Source organism: Leptopilina boulardi, unplaced genomic scaffold (assembly GCF_019393585.1).
Source record: "Leptopilina boulardi isolate dan_hultmark-lab unplaced genomic scaffold, ZJU_Lbou_2.1 LbouV2_281, whole genome shotgun sequence".
Lineage (NCBI taxonomy): Eukaryota > Metazoa > Arthropoda > Insecta > Hymenoptera > Figitidae > Leptopilina > Leptopilina boulardi.
The window spans coordinates 883,495-899,082 of NW_026137842.1; the positions used below are offsets into that span (position 1 = coordinate 883,495).

At 27.4% G+C, this 15,588-nt stretch overlaps 1 protein-coding gene across 2 annotated transcripts in view; it reads right to left on the minus strand.

The window, feature by feature from the left end:
• LOC127282122 (uncharacterized) overlaps window positions 1–14,922 on the minus strand; it is a 184,259-nt gene extending 169,337 nt beyond the window's left edge. For both annotated transcript variants that reach the window (XM_051306207.1, XM_051306206.1), the window contains exon 1: window positions 13,750–14,922. In XM_051306207.1, coding sequence (XP_051162164.1) covers window positions 13,750–14,458 — 709 coding nt within the window. In that variant the 5' untranslated portion in view covers window positions 14,459–14,922. The remainder of the gene's footprint in view (window positions 1–13,749) is intronic.
• Between the last annotated feature and the right edge of the window lie 666 nt (window positions 14,923–15,588).

Genomic DNA, 15,588 nt, shown 5'->3' on the forward strand with positions numbered 1-15,588 from the left:
TCCTAATAAATTATTAACATCAGTCACATGTCCCTACGACGCGCAACACAAGTGATACTGCAATTCATCTCTGAAATGACATAAACATCGGTCATTTTTACCATGACTTTAGTGCGGTTAATTTTACTACATTTTTTTATAGTAGGTTGATATAGTTACATTTAACAAGTATCAGTAGTTAAATCAACAATTTTACTCAACTTTACTTTTAATCATTTACATTGGTAAATTTTACTTCATAAAATTAATTCACACTACTTAAAACTTGATTAATACAACTCAAAAAAATTAAACTAACGAAATATAATTAATTCTATAGCATCATTTTTTTCGGTGTAAATTGTTTATATTTTTAAAAAATTAATTAACTTTTTTAAAATAATTAATATCAATCGAAAGCAGCTTTACTTCTAAGTAAGTATTACTTTTTGTAAATTCATACAAAAAAATGTTTATAACAATAATTTGTATAAATATAAAAATTTCGCAAAACTGTTCAAGTTTTATTTTTTGTTTTGAATAGAAAAATGTCAGTTAAGTGCATCTTTATTAATGTGGGTTTGCTATGTATTTTTCTCATTTTTATTTAATTATATTTTTCATTTTTCCCGAGTGTCCGCGAAGAATCTTGTCGTGACTCATTATTAAAAGGATTTTTTTTTTGACTGTGCATTTGGAAGTTAGAAGAATTTCATACAGTATGATTTTTAAAAAATTATTCCGTATAGAGGTAAATAGCATCTCAGAAAATATTTCCCCGCAACAAAAATTCTCTAGCGTTTTTTCTGTGTCAATAATTTTCTTACAATTAGTTTCATCAAATTTTATTCGTTTGACAGAATAACAAACCTTTTGTTTGGTAAACTGATAATATTCTTTGTTTTTTTTTTATATAATAAGTCGAATTTTATTTTTATTTAATACATATTTTATTTATTCATTTTATTCTTTTTTTTTTTTTTTATTTATTTAAGGTCGCTGTTGAACAACTAGGGTCATAAGCGACCACGATCTTACAACATTAATTGATGATTATCATGACAAATTATTAAGATAAAAAAGGAAAATACATTTTCGTTAAATATCACCAATCATATTTATATTCGAAAAAAACTTTTGCACTTTTTTAAGACCTTCATCAGAGTTTAGTGAGTTTTTAATGTTTCCAGTTAGAGAAACTTTTCTTCTTTCTAAATCATAGCCATCGCAGTCGTGGATGAGGTGTATGACTGATATTGTTTCATTACACTTGGGGCATTTATTTGGGGGAGATTTTGTGATGAGGTGAATGTGACTAAAGTTGGTGTGTCCAATTCGTAATCTGGAGATGCGGCACTCTTCTGATCTGGATGTGGGATTGCCAGGAACCTTCTCAAAAACATTTGATCGAATGCCATGTAGTTTTGAGTGAAGAGATTGCCATTCTACATTCCATTTTTGCTTAACTACGTGTAAATTTCTTTTTTTAATTTCCTCTATGGAGATCGGAATTTGTTCGATGGTGGTCGATTTTGTTGCATTTTTGGCGAAATTATCAGCGATATCATTTCCTCTTATTCCTTTATGGGAGGGAATCCAGCAAAGTATAATTATATTATTTGTATTTGTTAATTCTTTTAAAAGAGATTGAATATTTTGGATGAGGGCTGATGTAGAGTATTTGTTTTTTATTGCTATTAGGCAAGATAAAGAGTCTGAGAAGATGACCGATTTGTTGGGAGTTACTAAATTTCATTTTATTCTTAATCAGGTGACTAATAACCTATTTTACTGTTTATATTTTTTCTGGAATCACAAAAAATGCAATTTCAAAGTAGAAAAAGATGAGAAAATTTCTTCACGGGATGGGCGATAAGTCATTGAATTCTACGCTTGTCTAATATAATAGGCACCAATCCTAAGGGCTTAATATTAGGGTGAAGGTAAGTGATCGAACAGCTGACGCCTGTTCCGCCCTGCACGCACGCTGCGACTCTTCTTGAGGGTGTGTGCATGAGATTTAGGGACCAACGATAGAAGTGTGCTCTCGACACTGATTTGTGGTAAGCTTTGTTTTAAATCTATATAAACTAAATCAAACCATTTCGAAATCTCTTTGTTTTGTTGTTTATCAGATGGGGAAAACTAAAAAAAGTTAAGGAATTGTGGGAATTCAATTAACTGTTTAAGGGAAAAAAATTATTTTTTTTACGAGACACATGAAATATAAATATAAATGAAATACTCCCCACAGTTCATTAGTTCCAATTTCTATTTAACCGAATTTTATAAAGTAGAATTTATTTTATTTAGAATTTTAAAATAAAATTTTCATATTACATGCATTTTTTTAACAGAACTTTTAGAGTAACTGTGGGTATTCCTGCGGGTGTACCAATTGCTGCAGTTTTTATAAAGTTATTATTATTTATCATTTATAAATATATGATTTGTTCAAAATGACTGCAAAAATTATTCTACATCATACTTGATGAAATAGCCAAGAAAAATGTGCATTTCGTTAATTATTAATGTAATTATTTAAGTTTAAAGTAGACTATGACTAAATTCCATAAAATTATGAAATATGGCAGCCATGAACATCTATCAGAAAACGTTTATATTTTCAACATTTTCAATAATATACACAATTTAGTGTTATACTATTCAATAAAGTAGGCTTTATTGTTTTAAATAAATATTTAGTTACCCATTTATTATTTGTTTATAATTAATATTCCTTAAAAATGTATTATGTACCAGCAATATTTTCATTGCTTGTGGGTATTCCTGCGATTTTTAAATATGTTCACTGCGCAACTCTTCGCAAAGACATAACCTAACTTCTTTGTTAACGTTACCGGTCACTCAGATCATTGTGTCATGCGCAGCCTGATTTTCTGCAGTTATAATCCCACAGGAATTAGTGTTTCGTTAGTAATAAACCTAACTGTAGTTGATTTGCAAAATTTAATAATAAAACCTTCATTTGTAATTGAAATAACGACATTTGGTTTAAATATGAGCTCAGACAAGCTTTGCAAAGTTAACCTACACTGAAAATCAGCAGAATTACCCACAGTTACCCTATATATCAGATTCTCTAGTTTATCTAACTTCCATTATTTTTAAAAGAATTTCCATTTAACAAAGTTACTATATAAAAGAGAATTTATTTTAAATAAAATTATTTTTTAATCAAATTTTTACTTATTTGAATATTTAATTAACAAAATTTTTATTTAAGTGGTTTCACATTTTACAAAATTTCTGTTTAATTGAACTCTTATTTATACTGAAAAAATTATTTGATCAAGTAATTCAAATTATTTGAAAAATATTTTTTATTTGGATCCAAAAAATGTGTACATATTTGATTCAAATAATTTGAATTATTTGAATCACACTTATTAGAACCAAATAAATCGTATTATTTAGTATTAATATTTTATTTTAAGGGAACAAATAAAAAATATTTGGATTAAATAAATAATTTATGTATATATGTGAAAATTATGGAAAATAAATGTTTCTAAAATCTTTTTACTTTTGCTGTATTATTAAAAAAAGCGTTTAAAGTTAGGTTTAGATCAGGAGCGATTGAGTTCAATCCCCGTATAGGGTTCGAATTTTAATTTAATTCTTAGAAGTTAATGTAACATTAATATTGAGTATATTGAGTCCTTAGAAGTTAAAGTCAATTATGAAGAATATTAATTTTTATTTACACAATCCTTTTTTCTTACAAAAACATTAAATTTTTCTGCATAAGTTAAATTAATCTTTAAAAATTTTGAATGAAATAAGAGGTTTACTTGAGTTAAATAATTTCTGACTTAAGTCAAATTTCGATTTATTTGGATCAAAAAATTTTCTTTTTTGGTGCAAATAAATTGTGTGATCAAGTAATTTTTATTTGATCCAAATAATTTTTTTCAGTGTTACCAAATTTTCATATAACAGAATTTTTATTTGACAAAAAAAAATTACTTTAAAATTAGTTAATAATAAAATTTTGATTCTCTCACTCGGTAGTATTTAATAATATAAGAAGATGATATCGATCATTCCGAGTCAAGGATTAGTTATTTAAGTCAAATTAGTTATTTAAATATCTTCATATATATATATATATATATATATATATATATATATATATATATACAGGGTGTTCCAAAAGTATGGAAACTTGCAAATATCTCGAAAAGTACGAATTTTCGTAAAAAATGTTCAATACAAAAGTTGTTCCAAACAAAAAGATCTACATTGTTGAAACCAAACAATTGGGCCCCGGGCCCAATGTTGGGCCCTACAATGACAAAAGTAGTTTTCTTAAATGAGACCACTAATTTTGAATATCAAATTCGTAATCCCCATGAAATTCTGCGTTCAGACATGTGGTATAAGTGCCGAAAATATTGGGCCCAATCCAAGATATCGGGCCCAACATTTTTCGACAAAGAAATAAATTTAAAAAATCGTATCTTTGGGGGTTTTTGGGGACACAGGATTAAAAAATTCAAAGCTACTTTTCAAATTGGGCACAGAGCCCAATGTAGGATTCCGCGGCCCAATGTAAGGCCCACAGTAAAAAAATTAGTTGTCTAAAATAAAACCCACTAATTTTTAGTATCCATTTCGTAATCGTACAATATTATTGCGCCATTTTAATTTTTTTTAATTTAGGTCACCATATCAAAGGTCAGACATTTTTGACGCGTTATTTGTATCTGGACAAGATATTTTAAAATGGTATATTGTCCAAAAATATTATAAAGTAAAAAAAAATCTTGAAAATTCATGTTCTTTATTAAATAATTATTTGTAATTTGTATATTTTTTAATTTACGGATTTTTCTGATGCACCATTTGAAACAGCAATTCCTGGGCCAAAAGAAATATATATTGCCAATTGTTTGGGTTCCGTTCACGCAGTGAACCAAAACGGAACCCTTATGGTTTTACTCATGTCCGTCCACAAAATCATGTCCCCTCCTTTAAAAACTTACAATTAGCCATTCCAACCGATTGAGCTCAAATTTGGTATACATACGTATTTTTGCGAATAGATTAAACGAAAATTATAGCAAAACCGATTGGAATTGAATTGAATATAGTTATATTCCAAAAACTCGAAATTTCGGAAAAAAACGTGTTCCCCCCTTAACTTTTACAGTTTTGGAGCTGGTATGTTCAAACTTGGTATACATACGTATTTTTAAAGGAAAATTATAGCGAATCTGATTGGAATTGAATTGAATATAGTTATATTCGAAAAACTTGAAATTTCTGAAAAAAACGTGTCCCTCCCGTCTTAACCCAATGGGAAAAATACCATTGGCGTATTAATGGCCCAATAATGGGAGCCAGGGATGCCAATATAATTCCAATAATGGCACCCAATAATGGACCATTATTGGTAAAGTCATGGGCTGTCCACGCCGATGCCAATGATTGGCAACCATCATTGGCAAATTATTGGCAACCAATAATTAGCCAATATTAAAAATTTTAATAATAATTTAAAAAATCAATAATTTAAAAAAAAATTTATATTTTTATTATTTTTTAATAGTTATTATTATTATTATTTTTAATAATTAAATTAAAATAAAAAAATGATCATCAAAGTATTAGTGAAACTATTTCTTCCAAAAAAGAGTTTGTCTCAAATCCAATTAATAGGAGAGACATCGGGCAGAAAAAAATTTCGACGAGGAAAAAATTTTAGATCACTGCTTATATACCAATCAAGTGGAATCTCAACTGCGAGAAACAGTGATGTTCGCCCTCCCTTTGCGGCGTTGAGTGAACTAAAGTCCAGAGCTGAGCCATCAGCGCAGCGCGGGAACATTTGAAAAATTTGATTTTATTAGATATTTTATTTTATTTTAAATATGACAAATAATTAACTTAATAAATAATTAATGTCATTAATAATTATTAATAACATAATGTCATACTTAATAATTCGTTAATTATTATAAAATAAAATATCTAATAAAATCAAATTTTTTAAATGTTCCCGCGCTGCGCTGATGGCTCAGCTCTGGACTTTAGTTCACTCAACGCCGCAAAGGGAGGGCGAACATCACTGTTTCTCGCAGTTGAGATGCCACTTGATTGGTATATAAGCAGTGATCTAAAATTTTTTTCTCGTCGAAATTTTTTTCTGCCCGATGTCTCTCCTATTAATTGGATTTGAGACAAACTCTTTTTTGGAAGAAATAGTTTCACTAATACTTTGATGACCATTTTTTTATTTTAATTTAATTATTAAAAATAAAATAATAATAATAATAATAACTATTAAAAAATAATAAAAATATAATTTTTTTTTTAAATTATTGATTTTTTAAATTATTATTAAAATTTTTAATATTGGCTAATTATTGGTTGCCAATAATTTGCCAATGATGGTTGCCAATCATTGGCATCGGCGTGGACAGCCCATGACTTTACCAATAATGGTCCATTATTGGGTGCTAATGGTTTTTTGATTGGCTCCCATCATTGGGCCATTAATACGCCAATGGTTACTCGTGGCAGTTTCCCATTGGGAACTTTTACAGTTTTGAAGCTAAGAAGCTGAAACTTGGTACACATATTTAATTTTACGTGAAGATTTCTCGAAAAATATAGCTAACCCTTTTGAAATTGACTTAAATATTGCTTCGCTATAAAAAATCAAATTTCCTGAAAAAAGCTCAAAATTCCTTTTTATCTTAACTTTAACAATGTTTTAGCCAACCATCTTAAACTTTGTACATATACATATATGTATATATTTACAAGAATATTAAAAGAAAATTATAGGAAAATTATTTTTTTTAAATTCATATATAAACGTTTAAATAATTGTTAATGGAACCCTAAGGTAAGAGTGTAACTCGTACTTGACCAATTTTTTTAAATTGAGTTTTGTTAGTTTAAAAAATTGCCAAACTTTAAGTTAAATTTTTGTACATTTGGTCCTTAAAGGGTTAATAACGTATAAGTAATCTATTTTGCCATAAAATAGGTTTTATAAACCTTTTGTCAATTTTAATTAGTTTAAAAAATCTTTCTTTGAAAAATAAATAGAAAAATGACTTTTTTGACTTAAAAATTCATACCTATCGTAATTTTTAATATTTTTTTCGTAATAATTAAATTGTAATAACACTTATAGAAAAAAATAGTGGAATACTGGTGATTCCAAAAAAGAAATTATTTTGTAAAATGAAAAGTTAGTTGGGAAAAATGTAACATTAAAGTTCACATGTTTAAAATATAATAAATGTCGTAATGTTTATATATTTCTTTTTCAAAATTAAACTTTATACTCCTGAGATGTAATGATTAAAAAATAGTTAAATGCCTAGTTGTACCTTGCCTAGTTTTAAAATTTATTTCAAAAATAAAGAGTCAATTTTTGTAAAAAAAAACATTGAATTCCATTATGGAAATCAATTTTATATTACCAAAAACTCTTATCAACATTAAAATGAATATAAAAAGTATTGAATTATCAGAAACTTCAAACACAAAGGACACAGTGGGTGTCCAGCACCCACGGAATTTAGAGTATCCACACGGTGGATAAAATTTTATAAATAAAGTTTTATATATTACTAATAATAATACGAAGAAAATCACGCGTACTTTACATACTGAAAGTGTGACTTTTCTTAAATAATTAGTTTTAGAATGAAGTTCTTACTCAAGAATACACTGAAAAAAAAATTTATTTGGATCAAATAAAAAGTATTTGATCCAAATACATCATTTACTTGTCTATTATCCAATAAATATGTATTTGAACCAAATACACATTTACTCAACCTAAGTATTTTATTTTATCGTATCAAATAAATAGTAATTATTTGAATCAAATACAAAGTATTCAAATCAAATAATGGAATATTCAAAGCTAATAAATAATTATTTCAATCAATTATGAAAATTATTTTATTCAATACTGCATGTTTTTTGATTCAAATAAATATTTATTTGCATTAATAAAATATTTTTCTTGAAACAACTAAAAATTTTCTTGAATCAAATATTCGATTATTTATCATAAGTAATTGTTTTAATTAAAACTAAAACCTCTTTAATTGCGGCTATTATTATTTTATTTGATCCAAATACATAATTTATTTGCATAAAATGTAAGAATTTTTTGATTCAAATAAATCAAAATTTGAATTGAATAAATAACATATTTATTTACTAATTCTTCCATTTTTAATTAAATTCATACTCAAATAAATAAATTAAAAAATATGTAATTTCTACATACTATGATCGCATATTTTCATTTTTCAACTAATTCATACATAGAATTAATTATTAAACGCAAACGTGAGAAATAAATAAATCTAACGCATGGGGGGAATCGAACCTACGACCTACGGATTATGAGTTTAACGCTTTACCAACGCTACGTGAAAAAAAATGTTAACTTCTTGATGCCATATAAACTTGCAAAATACCTAACTCAGAAAAGTGATTAACATCATTTAGTTAAAGTTAAGATATTAAATTATATTTTACAATTAAATGCAATTTATAAAATATTATTAATTATATGCTTCATGATTATCATCATGAATCATCCCAGGTGAATTTTCAAAAAAAGTGTAAATATACTTTTATTAAAAACGCGTTTTTCGTTGTTCTGAATCATTGTAAATATTAATTTTTTGTTGATGAAAAAATATTTGATTTTTGGACTTAGAATATTAAATAATATATATTATAAATAAATGAATAGTATCAAATAACTTATTGTTCTCATTACACTTAATTATTTAATTGATTAAAATATTTTATTTTTCTTTATAATAAAATAGTGTATTAACATTAAATAACGCAATATTTATATTAAATAATTTAGTTAATTAGAATCAATAAAATAAATTTATTGTGTCAAATACTTTTTATTTGTATAAAAAAAATGAAATATTTGAGTGAAATAAATAAATTAATAGTTACAATTATAACTCATTATTTTCGTTTCAAATAAACATTCAATTGATTAATATATTTTTTTATTTGTCTTGATAAAATAGTGTATTAGTATTAAATAATTTAGTTGACTTAAATCAATTAAATAAATTTATTGAATCAAGTAATTTTTATTCGTTTCAATAAAACGAAATATTTGAGTGAAATAAATAAATTAATTGTTTCAAGTAAATCATTATTATCTTTTCAAAAAAATATTTAATTGGTTGAAATATTGTTTTATTTGTCTTGATAAAGTAGTGTATTAGCATTAAATAACGAATTATTTGTATTAAATAATTCAGTTTATTTGAATCAATTACATAAATTTATTGTGTCAAATACTTTTTATTTGTATCAAATAAACGAATTGGCTTGATCTGAGAATATAAGAGGCTTGGTCGTTCAGGCTGTGTTGGCATAGTGCATTCTTTATATATTACAATTATAGAACGTGTTCAATGGGAAATTTCAACATATGATAAACGTAAGATTTAGACCCCTATAATCATCCATTTAAAAAATATCTCTCCTGAATACAAAATATCAGCTATTACATAGAATCACTTTCTATCTTAAAATAAAATACTCTTTTACTATGTGGTGTTATGTTTGTCGTTAAGATAACAGCATTAAGGGATATCGATTTTTCGCTGCTGCTTAACAAACGATAAAAAAAGTAATTCTATAAAATTTGAAATTTATTTCAAATCTGATATCAAAAATTTTGAATCAATTAAAATTTTTTAAATAATAATAATTGTTATTGATTTTATTTTTAGATTTATTTTTAAAAAATTAAATTGTTCATTATTAGTTTTTCAATTTTATAAAGTTGAAAATGTAGTATTTTTTTCATTTATAAAATACAAGTTGCAAAATTCTTAATTGTAAAAAAGAAAGGATGAAATATTCTACAACACTGAGAGAACAAAGCAGTTGAGGCAACTAATAAAATGGTTACGAATACCATTTTGATTAGTAAACTATACTGCTGCTAATTCGACAGTCAGGGATACCATTTATAATAGTAAAAAGTTAAATAGTTGTCGTTACCATTTTATTAGTAAGGAGAACTCACTTTAGTTAGTACCAACAACTAATAAATATTGTAAGAGATAACATTTAGTTAGTTAACCTTACTAATCAAATAGATAAATAAATAAAATAAAATACAAGCGCAATTATTTATTTAATATTATTCTTATTCAAAAAAATATGTTTATTATAAGGTTAATATAACTTTCTTGCTGTACCAAATAAGATTTAAATCTTATTATTAAACATATTTTTTGTATGATGAGAATAATTAATTAAATTATTTTACATTAATTATAAAAAATGTATAAGAACACAAACACAAAAGTCCACGTTTTCTGACGACATTGTTTCACGAGCATGAGTGTGCTTCACAGTGTTGCCAACCGAATTGCTAACAACTGCCAACTACGTTTACTAATAAAATGGTAAACCCAACTTCTCTGTTAGTTAAACTTTTGTATTGGTGTTTACTGGAACTATTTTTGTAGATGTGGTTGCGCTTGACATCGAAAATATTAAAATTCACTAAAAACATTACTGAATTTTACTAACTAAATAGGTAGGAGAATAAATACCTCATTTACTAATAAAAAAGTAGTAGCCCCAACCATTCATTTCTCTCAGTGAAGAAAATAGTATTCTTATAATCTCCCGACGCTAAAAAGAAGAAACCAAATTCTGCAAGTATTTTTGAATTTGCATTAAAAAAAACATTTTTTAAAGCAGAATTTTATAATTTAAATAAATCACTATTAGATAGACAAAAATTTATTTAAAGCAACCAAAAAATACACGTATATTAAACTTAACTTTTCGTTAATTCATCCAAATTATTCAACTGCATATATTCTTTTATTTCAAAAAACTAAATACGTTCTTAAATTAAGCTACGCACATTTATGTTCTGTTCCGTTAAACAAATATTTTGCTGCTTATAATAAATAAATTTGTTTCGATTCAAATAAAACGTTTTATTGAATGCATTTTGTATTATTTTATGATATTCACGCTCACAATCAAAGAAAAGTTTTATTTCAATCAATTTCAAACATTTTTTTATATTAACATAATGTTTTGGTTAAACAAAAAAAATTTTAAACAAAATTTGTTTGATTCACAATAAAAGAAATAATTCGTTGGTATAGCTAGAATTATTTCTAGTTTTCCCATAATGAATTGGTAAAAAGATGTTTGGCTACTGTCATATATTATATAGGCATCAGTTCAGCAATACATAATTCCGTTCCATACATATAGATGTTTAAGTCAACAAAAAAGTGGGTTACATAACCTAATTTTATCGCCAGTTCAAAATAAAACCCCAGCCATATTTATTTGTCAGTTCCCCCCAAAAGCACTTTTTTCAGTACAAATAAATATTTATTTGATCTAAATAAACGTTTGATTTATTTTAATAAATTTTTCGAACGAAGAAAGAATTTTATTTTATATAACTTTTTATTATTTCAAACAAAAGTTTGGATGGTGGCGCTCCACGAGAAAATGGATCTTAACGGCAAAAAATGTTAGGTTACGTTTAGTGATAATTTTATCTTGATTAAATGTTCATTTTTAATTATGTAAAATCAAAATCAGTTTCTTCGGAATATTTTGGATCTAATGAAGACATAAACATCAGTGGTTTGTATTAAGAATTCTCTAACTATAGAGACAAAAGAGACTTTTAGAATAAAAAATTACTTTTTATCATACGTCTTTCGGTCTTTTTTAAATTTTTTCAAATAGAAATAAATTCAAAGAAAATAAAATAATTTATATTGAATTAAGGCACTCTCACACCTTTTTGGCTGCCTGCCTGCCTGCAGGTTACCATGGCAACGCACGAGTGTGAGTAAGACAGAAAATTTGAATATTCAAATTTTTAAATTTTCTGTCGCACTCACTCTCATGCGTTGCTATGGTAATCTGCAGGCAGTCAAAAAGGTGTGAGAGTGCCTTTATTTTTTTTTTATTTTTGAAAAATGTTTAAATATAGTTGTGTACGTTATACAGGACGTCGCGGCATGAATGAAGTGATTCCCATTCATCTCTGATGTTACACTTTGTCACATTTGATCTCGTACCTCCAATAGCTCTAAATACGTGACTTCAAGTGTAAATGTTCTTAAATTTTAAGATTGTCACTTTTGAAAAATTTGATTCAATATAATTAACGACTTCGAAATTTTTTAACAATGAATATCTAGATCAACATCTCTTTGGATTCATCGCTAATGTAATTGGTATAATATTACATTATTATTTTTATTCTAGTATTTCCCATGACAAAGTTCGGGAAATATCTGCTTAATATTAAAATGTTTGCTCGCGAGGATGTACAATTAAGGTCTAAAGTTTAAGCGAATATTGTACAACAAAATTTCAGGCAATACTGACTAGTGTATACTATTTTTATACTTATTTTTATGTTAACATTTACTCAACATTGTACTGCTATATTTTCTAAACATTATTCTACAATATTCGTATAAATTTTGAGTTCGATATTTTCTTAAAAGTAAGCTTTGTTAACGTTAAGTGATTGATAGATAAAGAGGGGAAGTGAGGTGCGAGAATATTGAATTTTGTTAAAATAATTATTATTTATAATATAGTTGAAATTTATTATAATAAGCACTGCAGTGACGTCACTTCTAACACACATTTTCTTACAATTTACTAATGTTTTATAATAATTATTCTAACAAATATATCATTTTTTTGCATCTCATTGCCCTTCTATATCATATTTTAGATTTCTTTGCAAAATTTCAGCTCAATCTGTTTAATATTTTACAAGAAAAACGGTCGACTTATCACGTGACCTAACATCACACTCTGAAATTTAAAAAATTTAATAAATAAATTTTAAAGTACTCTTTTAAATAAATTGATGAACAATGTATTGTATTTCTTTTTCTAATTAGACATCAAAATATTTTTTTTGTTAATAATATTAAGTAAATATACAAATCGTTTAAAAATGCATTATAAATACATATTTGAAAATACAGTTCAAACGCTTCACGCAGAGTATCGCAACAAAAATTTTGAAGACGCTTTAAACGGCTCGACCAGATCGTAGATCTTTGGGGTTTATAGAAAAATGTACTTCTAAAAGGCAAGTTAAGTTAACCAAAACACACTCTCTTTCTCGTCTCCACCACCATCTCCGCCTTTTCTTCTTGAATAAAATGAGGATCCCCAAATATTAAAATACCTGCAGTTAAGGATCACTTGATAGGCTCTCTTTAAACACCAACAGTTCTTTGTTATATAATGGGGCATTGATATTTCTGACAATATCCGAAGGTAAATCCCTGAAACTCCTACCTGATCTAAATAACGCGTTGTTTGAAAAAAAGATTTATTATTGCAAAAAACATAAAGATTTAATGTAACTAAATCACTTAAAAATGTAACAAACTTATCATCAGAAATACTTTACATTATAGGTTTGATAAATAATCGCCACTTTGTGAGCACTTGTAAAATTCACTATACAAAACATTTCTGATTGCGTCAGATGTGAAAATATTTGAAACGTCTAATTGCGTGTACAATTAAACGCAAATAAAATAAAAACAAAACATCATGGATTTACCTTAATGAACATGAAATAGTGTCTCAATCCCTACTTTATTTGCCAAACATGTTATTCTAAAGTTTGTAAATTTAAGTGAAATTCATCTGGAAAGAAACATATATCTAATAAAAACCTTTGAAAGGCACTATTACCTGGATTTTGTCGCTTCTCGTGACTGGTCCCAAGTATCGCATTAACGCTGAACTTGAGGTGAGGTTTCTCCTTGTCCTGCACCCTTCTGCATCTCGAATTTGTACAATGTTCATCCCCACAAGTGCAAGTTTCCTTTTCTATCCTACTTAGTCTGTCAGTCTCTTGATCCATGTGCAAACCTATTTCATCCGACCTATTCATACTCCGTTCAAATTGTCCATGTATTGGCAATGTTAGTCTTTCTCGATTATTTCGCAGAACATCATTATGCATACTACTAATTAGTTCCATTGGTATTTGATCCTCGTCAATTGATTGTTTTGAAACTCTTTCAGAAAGTTTCTCTATCGCACTTAAACGATCAACTTGACTTTCCGTTTGATCATTCTCCAAGTCTATCTGTTTTTCCTGTGATTCTTTGTCTTGAAACGATATTATTTGTTCATATTCATTTATTCTAGTTCCTCCTCGATAATGTTTTTCAGCTACAATTCTATTTCTCTCAATGTCCACAGAAGAGTCCATAGTCCGAATAATCACTCCCGATTCTTTTTCTCTTCTGGACATCAAAGCCCAACCTAGAGTAATTCGAGTCAAGTCAGCGCTTGAACCTTTTGACCTGAGAAGGTTATCCACCATAAAGGATGGCGAAGTCATATCGTTTGGAGTTAGATTTTTCAGCATTGCTGATGTTGGGGGAAACATCATTTATTCATTGTTTGCAATTTGAAACCCATGGGCAACGAGATTTCTTTTTTGATGAATAATCTAATAATTATTTTTGAAAAGACGATGTTTCACAGAAAAACTATAAGTACACGTAAATCAATTCTCCACTTTGTTTCACTATGTATAATATTATCAAAACACGTTTGCACTTATCACAGCATGTATAACGGTATTAGCGAGGAAATAGATTTGCGATTTAGTTTCGGCACGAGCAACAATTCAACTAATGTATGGCAATTGGACACCACAATGTGAATGTGCAACCCTCGAATGAATGCCTGCAAAGACGTAGGTGGTTTCTAACCCCTCCTTTTGCATCCGTGAAGTGTGCTTAACGTGCAGTCCATTCCCCTCCTCTTTAACTGTAGTTCGCTTTCCCTTTCTCTCTACCTTCATAGGTGAGATAATGCGGACTATAAGTCGAGCAATTCGGGGTTTGGCTGGCTTGGTAATGCCGTAATAAAATCATACTCCTATCAAACGACGCTGCGCACCCCTTTAAAAGGAAAAGCTGGAGGGGTAAAAAAGCTTCAGAGACTCACATTCCTTTAGTCAACGATTGGGTTTTATTTGACGAAGCCACCTTCCTGTTGGCCAATCAGAGGAACAGAGGAAGATACCGGCCACGCCCTGCGACCCTAGGCAGTAGGGGCGTTCGCTGCACCCTTATCAACTTTATTATCTTCACTAGTTATACGTAATTCTACCTAGATCGTTTCCTGGTATGTGATTTTCTTGTAAGTATACACGTATTATCAGCGCATTCACATTTGGTCATAGCACGTCAGATCGGAACATTACAAACTGTTAGCAGTGATTTTGTAAGCAATGAAAATCATAAATGAAACACTAAAACTAAATAAGTGTATCTTTCTTTGACATAATATAATTACTTTCTATTGTATTATTTTACATCCGTTTTACATTAATAATACCTTTTTTAATAACATTTTTCTTTGTTATATTATTGAATAATATTTATTGATGAATTATTAAATGATATTCATGAAAAAACGTGAATAGAAAGATATATTAATTTTGTATATCATTACAAAAAATTGTAATAATTTACTTATAGAACAATAAAATTATATCATAAACGTTGAAAT